Consider the following 20,077-nt stretch of genomic DNA (forward strand, 5'->3'; position numbering starts at 1 on the left):
CAGGTCCGGAGTTTTTACTGCCGTCCCTCCTAATTTAACTGTGAGTAACATGTTATGAAGCTTAACTGTAATCACAGCCAAACCGGTTTACTCAGGAACAAATAAAACACTGAAATAAACCAAACATTAACATTTAGAAGTGATCTACGTGACTTATATATCATGTTTAACCTCAGTAGTGAAACCTCTATTAATAAAAATAGTGTACATGTACATACGTGTACATACCTTAATAAAAACAAGCAGGTGAGATGTTAGAACGCTTTTATTTCTATTCTAGTGGACACTCAATACTATAGACAGCTGCTGGGGTTTCTTTAACCTGAGTAGTGAGATGTCCGCGAGCGGGGGGGGGAGTCCGCTGTTGAGTTTTGGACGAAATGTATTCTGGGATATTTAGCTGTCCCAAGTCCACACCGATGCATGCTCGATAAAACGGGTGGAGCGATACGGAAGCGTAAAGCTGCCACCCAGGCAAAAGAAAAATAGAAGTATATCACGTTATAACGTGAAAAGTTTATTGTTCTAACAAGATACTTTTCATGTTTGTACAACATAATATCACGTTATTACAATATACATAATTATCACGTTAATGCGTACTTGGATAACGCAAGAACGCACAAGTACGCATATTGAGAAACGCCCAAGGTCTTAAATAATCAGGCCCCATCTTATCTTAATGACCTTGTAGTACCATATCACCCTATTAGAGCACTTCGCTCTCGCTCTGCAGGCTTACTTGTTGTTCCTAGAGTATTTAAAAGTAGAATGGGAGGCAGAGCCTTCAGTTTTCAGGCCCCTCTTCTGTGGAACCAACTTCCAGTTTGGATTCAGGAGACAGACACTATCTCTACTTTCAAGATTAGGCTTCAAACTTTCCTTTTTGCTAAAGCATATAGTTAGGGCTGGACCAGGTGACCCTGAATCCTCCCTTAGTTATGCTGCAATAGACGTGAGCTGCAGAGGATTCCCATGATGCATTGAGTTTTCCTTTCCAGTCACCTTTCTCACTCACTATGTGTTAATAGACCTCTCTGCATTGAATCATACCTGTTATTAATCTCTGTCTCTCTTCCACAGCATGTCTTTATCCTGTTTTCCTTCTTTCACCCCAACCAATCACAGCAGATGGCCCCGCCCCTCCCTGAGCCTGGTTCTGCCGGAGGTTTCTTCCTGTTAAAGGGTTTTTCTTTCCACTGTCGCCAAAGTGCTTGCTCATAGGGGTCATATGATTGTTGGGTTTTTCTCTGTATTTATTATTGTGCTATCTACTGTACAATATAAAGCGCCTTAAGACGACTTTTGTTGTGATTTGGCGCTATATAAATAAAATTGAATTGAATTGAATTGAAATGTCGAGGAGGTCATTTAGCCATTTAAATCAGCTGTGTTGGATCAAGGACACATCTAAAACCTGCAGGACACCGGCCCTCGAGGCCTGGAGTTGGACACCCCTGATATAGACTGATCGTGAGCCTGGGAATAAATACTCAAAAACCGGGTACCATTGATGGTCAGTGATGTTTTTATGTGTCTGTTAAACTTTCCCCCTGTTCACATGTAAACCAAAAAAGTATTTAACACTGGTTAAAATAAATATACAGACACGTCTGATGGTCCGATCAGCATTTCTTGGTCTTTCTGCTGCTGCTCGTTGGTTTGGCTGCGGTCGGTGTTTTCTTCGGAGGAGTTGGTGTCGTTTCTGGTTGCGGTGAAGACGGCGGCGTTTTGTTTTTTTCTGAAACATAAACCAGTAAAGACATGAACCACCTCGATGCGTATATGCCGTGTCACTGTCTCTTTTTATCAGCTGATTAATTTGCACCTTCAGTACTGTGGGGCTCCACACTGGGGCGACCCTGCAGTTGTCTCTCCAGGTCTTTAATCTTCTTCAGTGCTTCCTGCAGAGCCTCCTCAGCTTTGAGGGCTCGCTCCTCCGCAATCTGCACTCGCACCTCCGAATCGCTAAAGAGGGGTGGTAAGGGAAAGTAAGCCGACTCTGAACTACTGAAAAAAAGCATTATAGTGACACCCAAGAGGTCAGTGGGTGGTATGATTTACATTCATGTTTAAGGTTCTGGAAGATAACAAGAAGTAAGGCGATAACACATATAAGGGTCAGTTAATAATCTCAATATTCCTCATCAATATCCAGTTATTTCCATGTCATCATTCTGACATTATTTGGCAGAATAAACCCTCTGGTCAACAATATAGCTGCTCATGCAGGCCTCATGAGGATGCATGGATGGATTCATGGATGCGTGAACGGATGGATGCATGGATGGACTGATGCATGGATAGATGAATGGACGGATGGATGTACTATGGTTTATAGCAATAGTTTACAATAGTGCTTTCAAAAAATTGTGTAAAGAGATACAGTATTGGGCAGAGGTCTTGAGGCACCCCTCATTTTGTTAAATTTTGCTTCCAAGGAGCCAGACTCTTATAATTATTATTATTCTGATTTTGTTTAACCAAATAATTTATACTTCAACACAGCCTGAACTCTCTCAGGGAAGCTTTCTTTTCATTTCTGAGTAGTGTTCAGAAATAGTTGTGTGGGATTCCTGGACTTTTACAGAGTATCGTGTACATTCATATGGAAACAGCACACTGACAGAGAGAGGTTACAATGAAAAACACTAAAGGCATATTTTCATGAATATCCATGAAACATAATTCCTCCAAACAACATTTAGAAAATGAACTCACTGGAGTTCTTGCTGCAGTAATCCTACTGTGGTCAGACCCCTGAAAGCTTTCTGGTTATCTTCTGTCACTGGAGACACGACCAGCTCACCCGTCTGACAGACACAGAGGTGGTTAGAGGTACAGACACACGGGCTGTTCAGCTCTATAGAAACTGCCAATAACGTAAAAAAAAATGCATATTTTAATTGTCTGACCCTCTCTAGCTGGACACTGCACGCTCCAAGCTTCCTTTGTGCAATGTTTCCATCATAACTGATCAGATTCAGCACAGGGCTCTCACAAACTGTTTGCTCCCCCTAAAGGACAAAAACAACATTTTTAGTCATCCTGCTTAACACGATTCTATTATAAAGGTTCGTGAAACTCATTATATTCCACAAGTGTCAATTTAATTCACTCATTTTGTGTCACACAAAGCTCCATAATCTTGCTATTAACACTCCAGTTGACAAAACTCTTATGTTTCGTGTCTTTCAGCAGCCAAAATTTTCTTTGTCTGAAATGTCTTTTTGTCAACACATAAGAATGAATGGCTAAACATAACCCTGTCACTAAAACCACACACACACACACACAGTTTAATACTCCAGTTGTCCCAGAAGTATTGACTTTTGCACATTAAGAACATTATTCTCTCTATATATGTATTTGCTAAAGTAACATTGCTGCACTTACTATCCCGGCTTTGTTTGTGTAAGCGTTATGTTGGCGGCAAATTAAAGCAAACACTCAGTCACATGTTTCTTTATATTTTATTATGTTGCAGGATTAACTCATGTGTGCATACTTACATTGTTTCTTTGTTTCATGTAGGTCAGCTGTGGGAAAGACCCGCCCAGCATTTCCTGATTTTTAAAGTACTGATGATGTCATGTCTGACATCAGCAGGTTAAACCAGGAGGAGGAATGCTTCCTTTTGCTTGTATCAGGTTACAAAGGGATTTGTTGCATATTGTTTCTTACATGGAGCCATTTAGTTGTGTAAATGTGTTAATCAGAAGAGTGGGGAGCTTTATGTAATTCTCAGTCATTTGTGTTGAGTTTTAGATTCCTCAGCTCCAGCTGGTGGTACTGGCTAAACTAACTGAAGGTAAATTGGCAGCTCAGTCGGTCTCTGCTTGCTGCAGGTGAGGGAGGAGAGGTGCGCTGTGTCCCTGACTCCATGTGGGTTTTGAGTTTTGTTAATTAAGTTAATCTAAGGTGAGTTTTGTTAAGTTTCACATATGATGGAGGTCACAGTAAATAAATTGCTCATCTCCTCCAAAATGTCTGCTGAGCCTGCTCACTTACACCTTCCTTGACGCTCCAGTCAGACTACTTCACAGATCCCAAAAACTCTACCAAACGTGTGCGAGCTCTATTCGAGTTGAACCCTCACCACAGCCTCCAAACCGTCTGCTGGACAGTCCAAGACGTCACTGCTGGAAACAGGTGCAGGCGGCGTGACGGGCAGCTCCACAGCACCTTTAACACCTGAGAGCAGTATCCTGCAGGTCTCCACCCAATCACCACACTCCCTCTGAGGACACCAATCAAAGTTGGCATTGCAAAACTATTACTGACCCCGCCCCAATGTTACAAGTGATAGTGTAAGCGTGCCAGATGTGTGTTTACCTGCAGCTTTTTGAACTCGTTCATCTCATTTTGAGCCTGAGCTGACAGCGTGTTCAGGTGAACCTGCTCCTCCAGGACCAGGGTGCACGAACTAAACACAACATTTTCAGATGAGTTTGGCCTGACAAACTGTTTCCTTCCTCGCTCGCCGTTTAAATGTAAAGTTATTTTAAGGTTTAAAGGCACGTAACCTGCTCAAGCTGTTTCCTGTGGTGTTATTTTACTTATAAAGAGATGTACTTTATCACACAGTTACTGTAAAATAAATAACTAATAAAATATTTACAACAGCTTCTGGTACCTGGTGATGTAGCTGGACAAGTAATCCAGCTTCTCAGCCAGCATCTTGGCATCCTCATCCAGAGTTTCCTGTGAAATTTCTGGAATGTACCGGTGGGGTTCTTCTTCTTGGTTTTCCTCCTCGCTGTGGTTGGGAACCACGAGGAGTAAGAGCTCTAACATCCACCGAGTCTGAGCCACGTGAACAGATCTGATCTGGTAGGAACGAAAACATCCAGACTCAAAGAAGCCAAAAATCAGATCGCTCCCTGCGACTGGTTTAAATCACGTCTGCAGCAAACAGCCGCTGTGCCTGAGCACCGTACTCATGGAGCTCATATGTTAGTTCCAAGTGAACACAAATACACTTCAAAGACACAGCAGAATATGTAAATATGGTATTACTGAGCATGCCCGGTACTCACCTCTTCATGGAGCCTAAAGTTCTCACCCTCAGTGAAGTCAGACAGGTTGGTTACAAACGCCTGTATTTTGTCAAACAGCTTTTCTGCCTCTGTGCTGTTTTAACAAACACGCACAAAGAAGCATTTCAGAACCGCCGTAAACGACTACAAGTGTTTGAATTTCAGTATGAAAACAGATCAGGTTGAATTTTTCTACAAGTTCTATTTTTTCCCTTTAACTGCTAAACTGCAAAAAGTCTGCAAATATTTTTCATCTAAGAATAAAAAACAATGCTCATTTTAAAAATTCTGTTAATTTGTCTAATTCACTTGACTGTGTGTAAAAATGTTTGTAATTCTTAAAGTGTCAAATGCAAAATCACATCTTGATTGCTTGACTTAAAATCCAGTTTGGTAGATTTTCAAGGCAAAAGTACAAAAACGGTCTTTCTCAAAGTTAGTTTATGTTATGGACCCGCACTTACGAAGTATCCGGTTTATTGTTGCCCGTTTTGTTGGAGAAGTGCCGAAAAGCTTCGTCAGCCAAACTCTTCCAATTGTGCAGCGCTCTCTCCAGCTCTAACCAATCAGAGACGGGCATCTTTTCGGGATCTTCAATCACCGCGGCAAGTTTGGATCCCCAGGACTCCATCAGACCGTGCAGTGACATCACATTTCCATGGAGACCTATAATAGCATTGTTCAGCGACGAAGTCTATCCATATTTCAGGAATTATTAAACCGTGTCATTTTCTCACCATTTTCTCCATCCGCTTTAACGTCCAGCTCTCTGAGGAGCTCACACAGCTCTTTGTCCAGTTCTCTCTGGGCGTGCTGGCCTTCAGGAGGTCCCCCGTCAGCTGAAGCGTGTCTCCTAAACAGCTGCAGGCTCATATTCAGCCATCTATCCTGGATATCACCAAGTTCACCAAGTGTCTGCTGGCAGTTCAGCTGTTTCTCGCCTTGGTAGTGGTCACACAGCAGTGCCAACATCTAGAGAAAACAAATGTTTCCTGGTGTTTAATCACGCCGTGTCATCGCCTCTACGTTACCGCTCACTGCTCACACAGACCTGTGCAGACAACTCTGGTTTGTTGATCTCCAATTAAAAAAGGAAGATTTTCTAAAACTATGACAAAGGTGAGACACACAAGCCTTACATTTGACCACTGCTGCAAATCGGCATGAATCTCTTCCACTGATGTTTTATCATATTTGGGTTCAGGACGCCTTGAAAAAGAAGAAAATGTAGCGTTGGAGAATCACACAGTGACTGTAAGGTGTCAGTGAAAGTTCCAGGGGGGAGTTTTAACTGTCCTTACTTATTATTTGAGGAGCAGAAGGAAAGCCACTTGTTGATGCCTTGCTGGATGGCACTGATCTGTGCACAGTTGGCATGTTCGGTCTGCCTCAGCTGCGACATGAAAGCAGCCAGCTGCTTCCTCCAGTAGTCTGTGCTCTCCATGATAATGTTAATGCACTCTGTGTCCTACAGCAGGAGGGTCGCTGTTACAGCCAGAGTCTAACTGAACCAGCAGGGCTATTTATAAAAATAAAGATTCACACTTTTACCTTTGATGTGAGAAACAGGATGCAGTGCTCTGCGGTCTTGAACCAGCTTTGCTCACTGATGTGCAGCTGATTAACCAGATGCAGCTTCTTCACACTGATCACCTGACAAAAACAAAAAGCTTCATATTACTGCTGTTTCTGACTTTGCATCTTTGAGAAGAAATTTAATTTGAATATTAGAGTCTGAGTGATAAAGGACTTTTAGACCGATATTTGGAGATTTTACTTTCAGACACATGAAACATTAACAGATTTTCATTGCATTTGTTATGTGTAGTTATTTATGAGTCCTTGCTAAGATAATATGACAGCAAAGTTAAAAAATCATCTTAAGTCTTGGAATATACGTTTACATTTTACTCGACTTCTATGACCAGCTGGTTGTTGTTTGTGGTTTCCAAACCAGTGCTGCGAACAGGGAAGCTGCAAAATGCCCTCTGATGGATAAACTGTGCAACACCACCACCAATAACACTCCCATCCATCCATCTTCTTCCGCTTATCCAGGACCAGGTCGCGGGGGCAGCAGCCTAAGCAGAGAAGCCCAGGCCTCCCTCTCCCCAGCCACCTCCTCCAGCTCCAGGGGAAAACCCAGGCGTTCTCTCGGCTGGTCTGGGTCTGCCCCGGGGCATCCTTGTCAGATGCCCGAACCACCGCAACTGGTTCCTTTCGATGTGGAGGAGCAGCGGCTCTACTCTGAGCCCCTCCTAGATGGCTGAACTTCTCACCCTGTTTCTAAGGGAGAGGCCAGCCACCCTTTGGAGGAAGCTCGAAAGGGTGGATGGCTGAAGCATCTATTTATTACTTAAAAAAAAATAAATCAGTTTTTGTAAATCCATATATATATGTATATATATGGATTTATATATATAAAACTAGTATGGTTGGGACATATTGTTTGATATGTTGATATATTGGTATAACTATTACTATGGACGAAATGCTATGGGGAAAGTTACATTGAGCTTTAATTCACTTCCACTTTTGTTAGCCTTGGAGCTCCACAAAGAGCTAACCATAGAGCATGGTATAACGGTCATCTTTCTCACTCTAAAATTAAAGTCATCTCATCTATTATTTGAGAGAAGAGAGAATATACGCTAAGACCAGGTCAAATCAAAGACACCTCACACACCTTGAGGGCGAGGCAGAGGGTAAACTGGCTCCAGCAGTCTCTGTCTTCAGTCATGTGGATCAGCTGAGCCTCCAGGCGAGCTCTCTGAAGCTCATACAGCTCATGGTAAGCCTGGACCACACTGTAAAGAGCACATATATATATATATATATATATATTAGTTAATTCACAACACAAAAATCTTTGACCATCCATCAGTAAAACAAGGTTCATAACTCAGGATTTAAATGCATCCAGTCAATGTAATGATCTCTGAGTCTGCGGGGGACTAACTTCGAGTCGGTGTGAGTCTGTTTGAGTGCCTCCGCTAGCTGCCAGTGAGCGTGCTCCGCCTGGTGGGAAACAAAAGCATCGTGGTCTCGGATTTTAGAAAGTTCCCTATGAAGACAACACAGACACACACGTAGGAATGAATACACGCACATTTTCATATCCGCACATCTGTAATCAGCACATTAACATCAAACGTCCCACATATATTATTTTGTTTGTTCTGGAGCTGAACAGCACGTGGTAATATTGTTCATGATCACCCCCCAGTCTGATCGCGACGTACGTACATGCTAAGCTGCTGAATGGATAACTTGATGTGGTGGATCTCCTCTGTGAGCCGACGATCCAGAGCCCGCTGGGCCACCACCTCAGTGTGTAAAGCCTTCAGGCGTCGCGGGATTCGATCCAGCAGCGACTGGTAGCGCTGTCTGACCAAACACACGGCTGCTGTGACACAGACTGTCCAGGGCTCATGACTGGACCAAAGTCCAAGATTTCAGTTTTTACATTTAACTTGAATTATTAACAAAATGCCACTGCTGACTCATGTTTCATTCATATTTTGGTGCACTGCTTTTAAGGCTCGTTATGCGTATGGCCTTTCCTCTGATGTGTGTACCGCTAACCTGAGTTTGGCAAGCAGTTGTCCTCTCTCGGCACAGCCCACGCTCACCTGCCTGATCAGTTCATGGAAGACAATGTTGTAGATGTTTTGCTCAACCTTCACGAGCTCAAGCAGACCCTCAAGCTGGAAGACAAGTCATTGTGCGGCTTCTCACACTCTACACGATCTGATATTCCAAGCAGCACTTACCACAAATTCTGACTTTTCTGTGTTTTATACTCAAACTCAAATCTCTAAATCTATTATGCTCATGATGGCAATGTTAACAAAAGATCAGTCGGCAGCAGGAGGACAAAGAAAGATTTAGAACAGAGCAGACATCAGACACGACACCCGAGGTGGAGGTCGGTTGTAAATTTGCAGATTTGCAGCTGCAGGCAGGCTGAAGCAACTTAAATATCAATATTTTCCAGGATCGCCTGGTATTTTCCAAGGTTTGGTCCATTTTTCCACGTAAACGCTGTATGACTACATATTTTTCTCTGCCTGCCTACTTGTGAAAGCTCAGTCAGCTCCTCGCTCTGCTCATCCACTCCAGCCTTCTCCAGCATGTCATCCATCATCCCCATCAGCTGGACCGCTTCCAGCCTGCCACTGGGCCTCCTGGACACAAACATATACAGAAATGTGTAATCTTACACATTTAAAGGCTCCCTTAACCCTGGTCTTGCCAAGCACACAGCAGTACAGCTTCTTCTACTACATCACTTAAGGTTAATTATCAATGAGAGGAATTCATATCTGTGAACTCACAGTGAAGGGAGGACCCGCAGCCTCTGCTCTTCATCCCTCAGCTGCACTGTGAATGCACTGTGGAAGAGACAAGTGAAAGTTGTGCTTTAATAACGATCACAGTATCAGATGCACGGTGATAATCGACAGACAGACTGAACACAGTGAAGCTCACTCCTCGTAAAACTCGAGGCTCCGTATTCCTTTATTTTTCACTATGTGAAATTCTTCCGGGATAAAACTGTCGGAGATGCGCAAGTTCTGAAAGACAAAGCGGCCGCGATCATCACCTCACGCTGTGCACGTGCACACGCTCACATGGACACCAGCAAACAGGTATATGAATGCACAGAGAATTCAAACAGGCGGCTCACCTGCACGCCACCAACGACCTGCTTTTCACTAACTGGTGGGAGGAGTGTTGTCTTCTTTTTGGTTTCCATGGCGTCACACAGGAAAGAAATATCCCTATAAGGACACCATCCATAAAGAAATGACTAAATATATGTGGATGACAAACTGAGCACTAAATATTGACATAATAAAACATCATCATCAGAGCTCCGGTCCAAAGCTCCACATTTGTCTGACATGTCTGACCTGCCAGCTCCTGTCAGGGATGTTGGCTGCTCCAGAAAGTGTTTGTATTTCTTGCGTCCGAGTGGATGATGCCAGACTGCATCAGGGCGTCTGATTCCACAGCTCTAGATACAAAGTCAGTGTTGTTTTATATCAGCTGTTGTGTGGTCATGTAGACGTAAAAGAGGGTTTGATGCTACCTCGCAGTGTCGGTCGTGTGTTCTCCTCTTGCACACAGTGGAGGTTAGACTGAGCAGAAGTTCGCGTGGGACGACAGCGGGCTGCGTCTTGGTGCTCTCCACCGGGACCTGAAAATTCAGCTCTGCCACTGAGAAAGATAAAATCAAAACCCATCAGAACAGCTTAATAACTCTGTCTCCGACCTGATTTTAGGGGACATTAGGTTTCACTGTTTAATGTCTATGTGCATAATAAAGGTTCTGTATTTTCTTGCATCATGCACAAAGAACAAGGAGACATCAGCTTTCTTTGGCTTTGGCACAAGTTGGGAAAAAAAGTTTAGTACTGTGCAGAAGTCTTTAGTGATTAGTTTAGTTATTTACTGAAACATGCAAAAATACATGGAATCACTGTCATGCTGAAAAATGAAGCTGTTGCCAATCAGATGCTTTCCACACTGTGTTAGAATAGAACAGAATAGAATAGAATAGAATAGAATAGAATAGAATAGAATAGAATAGAATAGCTTTTTATTGTCACTGTTACAAGAACAGTGAAAGGCAGTTTGGCATCTCTCCATGTGTGTGAAGTACACAATAGCGTAAGTATTTACACAATGACAAATTTACATTTACACAAGAAAGATATGTACAAGTTATAAATACACCTGCAAACATACACGCACATACATACATATATGTATATATACATATTTGCATCCGTACATGCATACACACACATATTTCCACATACACGCTTACATCTATATACATACACATACATGCCATCTAACTAGCAGGTGCATTGAGAGGTGCAGTGTGATCAGTGATATTGCACATTGAGTGTGTGGCGGGGGGATGATATTGCACATTGAGTGGGGGTGGGGGTGGGGGGTGCTGTTGGAACTATACTAAATAATGTTATAATAAATAAAGTTTAAAGTGGTAAGGGTGTTGTTTGCATTGAAGTATAAACAGAAATACGATTTATAAATAAGGTGTAATGTCCATGAGTGTTGGCAGTGCAGTTATCCTCCAATCAGGGTGGAGGGAGGGCATGTTTGACAGCCTGTGGGTAAAAACTAGAGATGGCACGATACCACTTTTTTATGTCCGATACCGATACCGATATCATAAATTTGGATATCTGCCGATACCGATATGAATCCGATATAGTGTGTTTTTAATCAATAAAACTGTTTTTAATATCTTGCTGCATTTTGTATAAGTTCATACTCAAGTTTAAATAAACAACAACACTAAAGCTATTCTGTTATACCTGTATGTAAAAAAATACACTGCACCCAAAATATTTCATAGTTCAGGAACACTGATCAATCTAATAAACTTAATCCTCCCTATTCTGGTATTTTAAAGAGTACTTAGCAGAAATATTAAGCAACCTAACTAATAGGGTTGCAAACTCCCAGCAAAAAAAAAATAGGGAACCACCCCCCACCCTCCACCTCATGATGCTTAATCGATGTAATCAACTTTAATTTGATGCAGGGTGAAAAAAAAATGCACAGAAATAAATTATTTTTCAAGAATAATTAAATAGATTCAACATCTTTCTTCAACAGAATTGCAGAATTCACAGATGGTACCTTCTCAAAGAAAAAAGTACTATAGCTTACTAGGGTATATTAGACTTAACAGTTACTATATACAGTAATGGACTTCTATACATTTTAAATCAGATTAAAACTTTGGGTGTAAGATTCAGATAATTATTTATTAAAAGCTAGGCATTTTAAATGAGAATAAGAAAGAAAAGTATGTCTTTGTGCCCCCTTTTCCCTGTTCATGCCCCATCGGCCCCCTGGCTAAACTTTGCTAGATCCGCCCCTGCACAGTTACCAGCCGTCAGCTACGTGAAAAGGATCCTGGTGTAGAAAGTAATATTAAATAAATTCTAACAACAGCTTATCAAGCTTAAACGTGCTGCTGTTGTTCAGCCGCTGGTTTCCTCTTTCTGGTGCAAAGTGGACCAAAAACAAAGAAGAGAGACGGACTCGCAACAGAAAAGCCGATCAGCTGATCGTTAAGCAGTTTCACGATTGAAGTAGCCGCAGGAAGGTGAGGGAGAGAGAGAGTCAGTCGCTCCATATATCGGTTGTTAAGCTTAACATGGGAACGCTTTACAAACATTCAGAGATGAACTTACACACTTGCTTTACTTCTCTCTGGGATAACTTCCTCGGAGATGAAATGCTGGTTTGGTAGCAGGCTACAAATACACACAGCCGCTCTATCACGTGAGCACACTGCTCCTATGTGCTACGGTTATGAGCCGAGTTACGCCGTGTCGCAAAGTTTTGTGAGATTTTTTTTGATATTTAATGGATCGGATTACATTTTTTATTTCTCGCCGATATCCGATCCAGTAATTTAGGTCAGTATCGGACCGATACCGATACGTAATATCGGATCGGTCCATCTCTAGTAAAAACTTCTGTTGAGTCTGTTTGTCTTCGACCTGATGGACCTGTAGCGTTTACCAGAGGGAAGGGGGGAAAAAAGTGAGTGTCCAGGGTGCGAGGGGTCTTTAGTGGTGATGCTGGCTTTCTGCTGAAGTCTGCCAGTATAGATGTCTCTGAGGGGAGTTAGTGAAGTGCCGATTGCCCGCTCTGCTGCCCTCACCACCCGCTGCAGTTTCCTCTTGTCCTCCGCAGTGCAGCAGTTGAACCAGAGTGTGCAGCAGTAAGTCAGAATGCTCTCAATGGTGGAGCGGTAGAAGTTTACTAGCAGTCTTTGGGGTAATTGAGCCTGACGTAGTTTCCTGAGGAAGTACAGCCTTTGTTGTGCTTTCCCTACCTGGTGGGAGATGTTTGTGGACCAGGTAAGGTCGGCCGAGATGTGGACTCCGAGAAACTTGAAGCTTTCTACCCTTTCTACCTCCTCCCCATCAATGTAGAGGGTAGAGTGCTCAGATCGCTTTGTTCTTCTGAAGTCGATTACCATCTCCTTGGTCTTGGCTGTGTTCAGATGCAGGTTGTTGTCGTCACACCATTGCTTCAGATGCTGAACCTCCTCTCTGTAGGCTGAATCATTGTTGTTGTCGATCAGTCCTATGACAGTGGTGTCATCAGCAAATTTTATAATGGTGTTACTGGTGTGGATAGTTGAACAGTCATGGGTGAAAAGTGAGTATAGGAGGGACTGAGGACACACCCCTGTGGGACACCCACATTCAGAATGAGGGTGGAGGAGGTGTGCTCTCCCATTCTGACGTTCTGGGGTCTGTTGCTCAGGAAGTCCAGTATCCAGCTGCACAGTGAGCTGCTGAGTCCTAAGTTGCTTAGTTTATTAACCAGTTTGTGGGGTTGAACTGTATTGAAGGCAGAGCTGAAGTCCACAAACAGCATTCTCACATAGGTGTTACTACAGTCCAGGTGTGTGAGGGCTGTGTGAAGAGCTGTTATTATGGCGTCCTCTGTCGACCTGTTTGCCCTGTATGCAAACTGGTATGGATCGAGGTTTGCAGGGATGGCAGCTTTAATGTGTGACATGATGAGCTGTTCAAACATTTGGCAATTATGGGTGTTAAAGCAACTGGACGATAGTCATTCAAGCAGCTCACTGTGTTCTTCTTGGGCACTGGAACGATGGTGGCTGACTTAAGGCAGGATGGTACTACAGACTGTAGCAGTGAGAGGTTGAAGATGGTGGTGAAAACCTCTGCTAGTTGGTCTGCACATGCTTTAAGCACTCTACCAGCTACACCGTCAGGACCAGCTGCTTTCCTCGCGTTGACTCTGCGCAGTGTGGCTCTGACCTGGTGCTGCTCCAGCTGGATGGGAGCGTCGTCCCTCTCTGTAACGGCAGGATGGGTGATGGTGTCCCTGTTTTCTTGGTCAAAGCGGGCGAAGAAATGGTTTAGGGTGTCAGGTAGGGTGATGTCTGGGGAGTTGGTTTGTGTGCGACTGTCTTTGTAGCCAGTGAGTGTCTTGATCCCCTGCCACATGTTTCTGGAGTTCTTTGTGTTAAAGTGTTCCTCGATGCGCTGTTTGTATTTGCGCTTGGCTTCTTTATGCCTTTAACCAGAGATTGGCGTGCCTCTTTGTAGACTTGTTGGTCTCCTGATTTGAAGGCGCTGTCACGTGCTCTTAGTAGGGCTCTCACCTCACTGTTGAGCCATGGCTTCTGGTTTGGGAACACTTTAACAGTCTTTGTTGTTGTTACGCTCTCAGTACAGAAGCTGATGTATGAGAGTACGGCAGATGTGTGGCCCTCAAGTCTGATCCTTCTGCAAATACACTCCAATTCGTGTTATCAAAACAGTCTTGTAGGGCCGTGGTGGCTTCCGCGGTCCACACTCTTACTGATTTTTCAGATGGTTTTTGTCTTTGAATTAGAGGTTTATAAGCAGGGATCAGGGACAGAGAGATGATCAGAGAGTCCGAGATGAGGCAGGGGTGGCCTTGTAAGCATCTGGGATGTTGGTGTAGACCTGGTCTAGTGTGTTGTTTTCCTCGTCGGAAAGCTCACGTTTTTAAAGAATCCAGGCAGGACAGATTTCAGGTTTGCGTGGTTAAAATCTCCTGCCATGATCACAGCGCAGTCCGGGTGCGTTGTTAGCTGTTTATTAATGGAGCGCTGGAGTAGCTCCATGGCTGACTTAGCATTAGCTTGCGGCGGCACATAAACTGCTATTATTGTGATCGCTGTGAGCTCTCTCGGCAAGTAGAAGGGTCTACACTGAACCATCATGTATTCTATGTCCGGGCAGCAGTGGACGACTTTAACTGTGTTGTTGGTGCACCAGTTATTGTTTACAAACACTAGCAGACCTCCCCCGCGTTTCTTACCGGACTCTTTGTTCCTGTCGGCTCTGAACGCAGCGTGGCCCGCTAGCTCAATCGCAGTGTCTGGGGTAAAAGAGTCCAGCCAAGTCTCTGTGATGATCATAACACAGTAATCCAGACAGCGTGAGGTGATCCGCAGTCGTAGCTCATCCATCTTGTTATTTAGTGACCGTGAGTTGGTGAGGAAGAGGCTCGTTACATGGTGGATCAAACTCTGACAGCACTTTGATGCCATCAGTGTCAACAAGAGCAATGTTTCAGCCAGTACACCATCACCACGAGCTGAAACCATGAGCCCAAACACACACACTTACACACACAACACACACACACAGACATGACTAGACTAGAGAAAACAGGCAACTAGACAAATGTGAAGACAACACAGGAAATGCTGGGGAGGAAGCACACAGGGGCAAGACCCAGACGAGATCAAACATGAACAGGACCAAATACTAAGACAAGCAAAACTAGAAGTACTAAATAAACTTAGAAGTATAAGCAGACTAAACTAGGAAATAAAAGACTCACAGAAGCAAAAACACAAAACACTCCTTTGGACCTGATTCCACTGATTTTCACTCCACTATTTTGGCCTCAGCCACCCTTCCATCCATATTCCTCGTGCTCAATAAAGACCTTCAAAAAGCTTGGAGAACTATTGCTCCAGTCCACCTTAAATAATCACAAGAAAGTCTGTCTCTTTGGTAGCAAAATATAAAGAAGCAAGGAGTGACTGAAGCCTTTTGCACAGTACCGTATCGACTACCTGTACTTTATTCCTGCACAGAAGTGTGTGATCGAAGCCATTTATTTAATGTTGTCAGACAGAATTTGCAAAAAACTAACAAGTTGAATTTTATGAAACTTGGTAATAAATGCATTGACGAGGGAAGGACTTATTAAATGTTGTGCACATGTGCACTGTTTGTTACTTAAAACTGTAAAACAAAAAAGGTCACTGGCATCGGTCTGTCTTTAAGCTGTTATACTCTTGTTTTAACAAGACAGAAGAGCCTACAGGGAACATAACTGTCATGGTCCTGAATCTGTGACCCTGTGTTTTGTGTTGAATTATTAATAGTCTTTGATTTCATTATTATTTATCATTTTCAGTCTCTTGGTTTCTGTGTCTGTCCTCATAACAGCCATCTCTCAAGATTCTCTCCATTCAAAGCAATGCATTATCAGGGACTGTAACATCTAGTCCTTTTACTGAATGTGCTCTTCTTGTGCTCCATGTTCCCCGTGTCTCCCCAGTCAGTCATGTCTCAGTGTCAAGTCGGTGTCTTTGTGAGTGTGTCCTGCTTCCTGTTTTACTTTGACAGTCTCGTGTCTTGTGTTAGTGTTTTCAGTTTAGCTTCTCCGGTCTCGTTGTGTGTGGTTGCTGCCAGCTGTGTCTCCTCCTGTGTCTCATTCCCTCATTATCTCTCTGTGTATTTAAGCCTTTTGTCTTCCTCTGTTTGTTGCCGGATCGTCGGCGTATCATCCGTGACATTTCCCATGTTCCATGTGTCAGGTCTTTAGTTTCTTTACACTTGTTTCCTCCTGCTTAGGTTTCGTTAGTTTGTATTCCTGCGTTTTTGGGTCCTGACACCAGCAGCATATAAAGTATCACAAACCTTAGCACCCTTGTTAGGGTTGGTGTAACATGTCAGTTACACTAAAGCATTGAAAAAAATAAAGCATGAATAAAAGTACTGACTTTTATTTATTATTACAAAAGGTGGTGCTGGCTTGCAGACAGCTCCAGGACAAAGGGATCGTGTGTGACTAGAGATCAAATCAAATCAAATCAAAATTTATTTATATAGCACATTTAAAAACAACAGTTTTGATCAAAGTGCTTCACAAATTTAAAAAAAAATAAATAAAATAAGACAAATACAACACAAGACGAGACAAACATAGAAACCAACCAAATGATAATCAAACTATCTTACGTCAAAGCCAGAGTGAAAAGATGGGTCTTTAAATGAGATTTAAAAGACTGAACAGTCTCAGCAGAGTGAATGGCAATAGGGAGGCTGTTCCACAGTCTAGGAGCTGCAATAGCAAAGGTCGCCTCTGGTTTTCAACCTGGACTTAGGTTGCATTAAGAGCATCTGGTTAGAAGATCTTAGTGCTTTTATAGGATTATACAAATGAAGAAGTTCAGTTAAATAGCTAGGGGCAGTGTTATTTAAGATTTTATAAGTGAGTAAAAGAATTTTAAAATCAATGCAAAATTTCACAGGAAGCCAGTGTAAGTTGGCTAAAACTGGAGTCATATGATCATGCATTCTGGCACCCGATAAAAGGCGTGCAGCAGAGTTCTGTACTAATTGCAACCGGTGAAAAGAGGAGTGAGGGAGGCCTAAATAGAGGGAGTTACAATAGTCCAGTCTAGAGGTAATGAATGCATGAATAAGCTTTTCAAGGTCCTTGGGGGACAGGAAAGGCTTAGCTTTAGAAATTTGACGTAGCTGATAGAAGCTGGATTTAACCACAGTAGATACTTGTTTCTCTAATTTGAAGGAGCTATCCAGGAGTACCCCAAGGTCTCTTACAACGTTGGAGAGGTAGCTGGCAAGTGGGCCAAGGGTAACAGTTAGTTGGTTCAATGGAATATGGCTGTCAAAGACAATAACTTCAGTTTTACTGTCATTCAAGGTTAGAGAGTTTTGAGATAGCCAGGTTCTCACATCATGAAGACAGTTAAACAATGTATGCAATGGATCTCTGATATTCAAACTCAAAGGGAAATAAATTTGAATGTCATCGGCATAACAATGGAAAGAAATATTTTATCTTTGGAAAATAGATCCCAAGGGCAACATGTACAGAGAGAATAGCATAGGGCCCAAAACAGACCCCTGGGGCACACCACAGAGAAAAGGAGCAGAGGAGGAGGAGTATTGCCCCATTGTGATAGAGAATGACCTCTCTGAAAGATAAGATTTAAACCATGATAAGGCTGTGCCCTTAAGGCCAACTACTTGCTCTAACCTTGATAATAAAATGATCTACTGTGTCAAACGCAGAAGTCAGATCCAGTAAGACTAGAACCATAGAGCAACCTGAGTCAGTGGTTAAAAGGAGATCATTAAAAACTCTTAGCAAAGCTGCCTCAGTACTATGTCGAGGCTTAAAGCCCAACTGGAATTTTTCAGAAATACCATTGGAGTCTAAGAAGGTCTGAAGTTGTTTACAGACCACTTTTTCCAGGATCTTTGACATAAAGGAAGCTTAGAAATCGGTCTATAATTTGAAAGAACAATAAGAGATGGACAATAACATGTCATCCAATTACGTTTTCAAGTAATGAGTAAAGTAAGGGATTACTATTGCAAAAAGTAATTAGATTACTGTTACTTTCCCATAAGCACGCTGTGTTACTGCGTTACTAAACCGTGATGTTGTTTGTGAGAGTGTCTCATGACAATGACGTCCGAGCGTGTGACGTCCGCGGCAGCAACAGACGTGTGCAGATCAACAACGGGTAACATGGCGTGATGGTGAGAGTACGACCATGCAGCGTTTAAAGAGTGGAAGTAATCACATTACTTTGAGTTTGATTCTGCACAAAGTGACACAAACATTAGTGTCAGCTGTTCACTCTGCGTGGGAAGAAAACTTCTTTCTACAGCGAAAAATTAAACTTTAAATCTGAGCGAGCAGCGAGCACGCTGCCACGGGAATGTGACCTTCACAGAGAAACCCCCGGATCCCCCCACTGACATGGCCGCTGTGGGCAAACCTCCACCCGCCCCACTCCTGCTAAACAGCTGACAACAGATTTAAGAGCTGCTGAATCTGTGATTTTATTTATTTTTACTGCGTTTTGCTTGCATCTATTTGAAAGAGTGTAAACACAAAACATTATTTTATTTTATATGCTGGAATATGCACGAAATAGGTTGTTACATGTTAAAGAATTTCTTCAAGTCAAAGACTGCTGCATATAATTTTATTTTTGCTTAATGCATAAATTTAAAAGATTAAAATGAATAAAATACGTTTTTAAAAGAGACTTTTTCATTTGATTCAGTTTTATATGATGGACTATGCAGAATAAATAGAACTGAGCTGAAAGGTCTGTTGGTTTATTACATATTCAGGTTGTGTATCATGTTTTTAAAAAGTAATTAAGTGATAAAGTAACTAATTACTCTTGAAAATAAGTAATCAGTAAAGTAACGGGGTTACTTTCTTGGAGAAGTCATCAGTAATTAGTAACTAATTACTTTTCTCAAGTAACTTGACCAACACTGTGTGTGACTGATCCTACTAAATGCAAAGGCTCTCTGTGAAGTCATTACTCTGAATACTTTGAAGCGAACGCCGGAGGTTTCTTGGTCCCGACCCACTCGCCCCTGAACAGACAGCGTGTTGTTTCTTATTCATGAAGGTGTTACGTGGGCAGCAGCTACTGTCACGATAAGCTAATCCCGTCCACGGAGAGTGTGCCCGTCAGCGTCACCTGCGGTGTCCGGTGTCCGCTCCGGCCTCGACAAACTCGGCGCTGAACTGGCCCTCGTTGACGCAGACATCGTGGAGTCACGGCGGGGACGTTACTCTAACATCTCGGAGACGAGACACGGAAAAGCGAGCGGCCTCTTGTGTCTGTTTAGCACAGCTGTCTCCTTCGCTCCCCTCTGAGCTTCCTCAACTTCCTGTTTGCGTTGCCTTGGGAACGCGTTCAGTCCGCCGGATGGGCGTTTGTAGTTTGACAGCGTGAACATCACAAATGAAATAAACAGAAATACTTTTGTTTATTTGGGAATGTTTCTACGTTTATTGACGCCTCGGCAACAAAATTGTACAAATGTAAAGATTAAAAAACTATTTCTGAGTTTATTTTTGATTTTCTGTGTTTTATTTGTTAAGAACAGTTTGATTTAATTAATCATTTGTCATGAAATAAACGCACCACGTATATAGCTTAACGCTCTATATTAAACTTTAAATAAAAAAGTAAAATGTGAAGTCGTTGGCTCATCATTTGATTCATTAATGGTTCAGTAACAGGTTTTAATTGAATAGAATATTTCTATTGTGATATTTATTATTCATTGTGTTATTTATGAAAAGCATATTTATGAGACTGCCCTCCCATGTGGTGATCTGTCACTGCTCTGTGGGGGAGGGTGTGTGCAGCCCAGCCTGTGCCCCGG

At 42.6% G+C, this 20,077-nt stretch overlaps 1 protein-coding gene across 3 annotated transcripts; it reads right to left on the bottom strand.

Moving 5' to 3' along the window:
• Positions 1–1,505: 1,505 nt before the first annotated feature.
• axdnd1 (axonemal dynein light chain domain containing 1) lies at positions 1,506–19,582 on the bottom strand. Of its 3 annotated transcripts, none has more exons than XM_039600699.1 (24): positions 19,384–19,582; positions 10,135–10,262; positions 9,956–10,059; positions 9,730–9,823; positions 9,531–9,616; positions 9,377–9,433; positions 9,118–9,226; positions 8,625–8,746; positions 8,286–8,474; positions 7,999–8,103; positions 7,726–7,846; positions 6,591–6,692; positions 6,341–6,507; positions 6,179–6,248; positions 5,777–6,011; positions 5,504–5,705; positions 5,040–5,133; positions 4,637–4,830; positions 4,336–4,426; positions 4,100–4,240; positions 2,916–3,017; positions 2,722–2,813; positions 1,829–1,968; positions 1,506–1,741 (listed from the first exon to the last, which is right to left on the bottom strand). In XM_039600699.1, the coding sequence occupies exons 1-24, from the start codon at positions 19,451–19,453 to the stop codon at positions 1,626–1,628; spliced, it is 2,931 nt and encodes a 976-aa protein (XP_039456633.1). In that variant the 5' UTR covers positions 19,454–19,582; the 3' UTR covers positions 1,506–1,625. The 3 variants fall into 3 exon arrangements, with proteins under 3 accessions (XP_039456633.1, XP_039456631.1, XP_039456632.1); XM_039600697.1 differs by lacking the exon at positions 19,384–19,582 and adding an exon at positions 14,925–15,195; XM_039600698.1 differs by lacking the exon at positions 19,384–19,582 and adding an exon at positions 14,925–15,194 and having other exon boundaries at positions 8,286–8,426.
• Between the last annotated feature and the right edge of the window lie 495 nt (positions 19,583–20,077).

The sequence above is a fragment of the Oreochromis aureus genome, linkage group 17 (genome assembly GCF_013358895.1).
Source record: "Oreochromis aureus strain Israel breed Guangdong linkage group 17, ZZ_aureus, whole genome shotgun sequence".
In the NCBI taxonomy this organism is placed as follows: domain Eukaryota; kingdom Metazoa; phylum Chordata; class Actinopteri; order Cichliformes; family Cichlidae; genus Oreochromis; species Oreochromis aureus.

Bases quoted from the DNA above. Each gene is read 5' to 3' on its own strand.
- axdnd1 (XM_039600697.1), bottom strand. From the start codon at position 15,156: ATGGCATCAAAGTGCTGTCAGAGTTTGATCCACCATGTAACGAGCCTC. The intron at 9,434-9,530 runs GTGAGCTTCACT...TCTCTTCCACAG, and splicing joins AGCCTCGAGTTTTACGAGGA to TGCATTCACAGTGCAGCTGA. The intron at 1,742-1,828 runs GTGCAAATTAAT...TTTATGTTTCAG, and splicing joins GGAGCCCCACAGTACTGAAG to AAAAAAACAAAACGCCGCCG.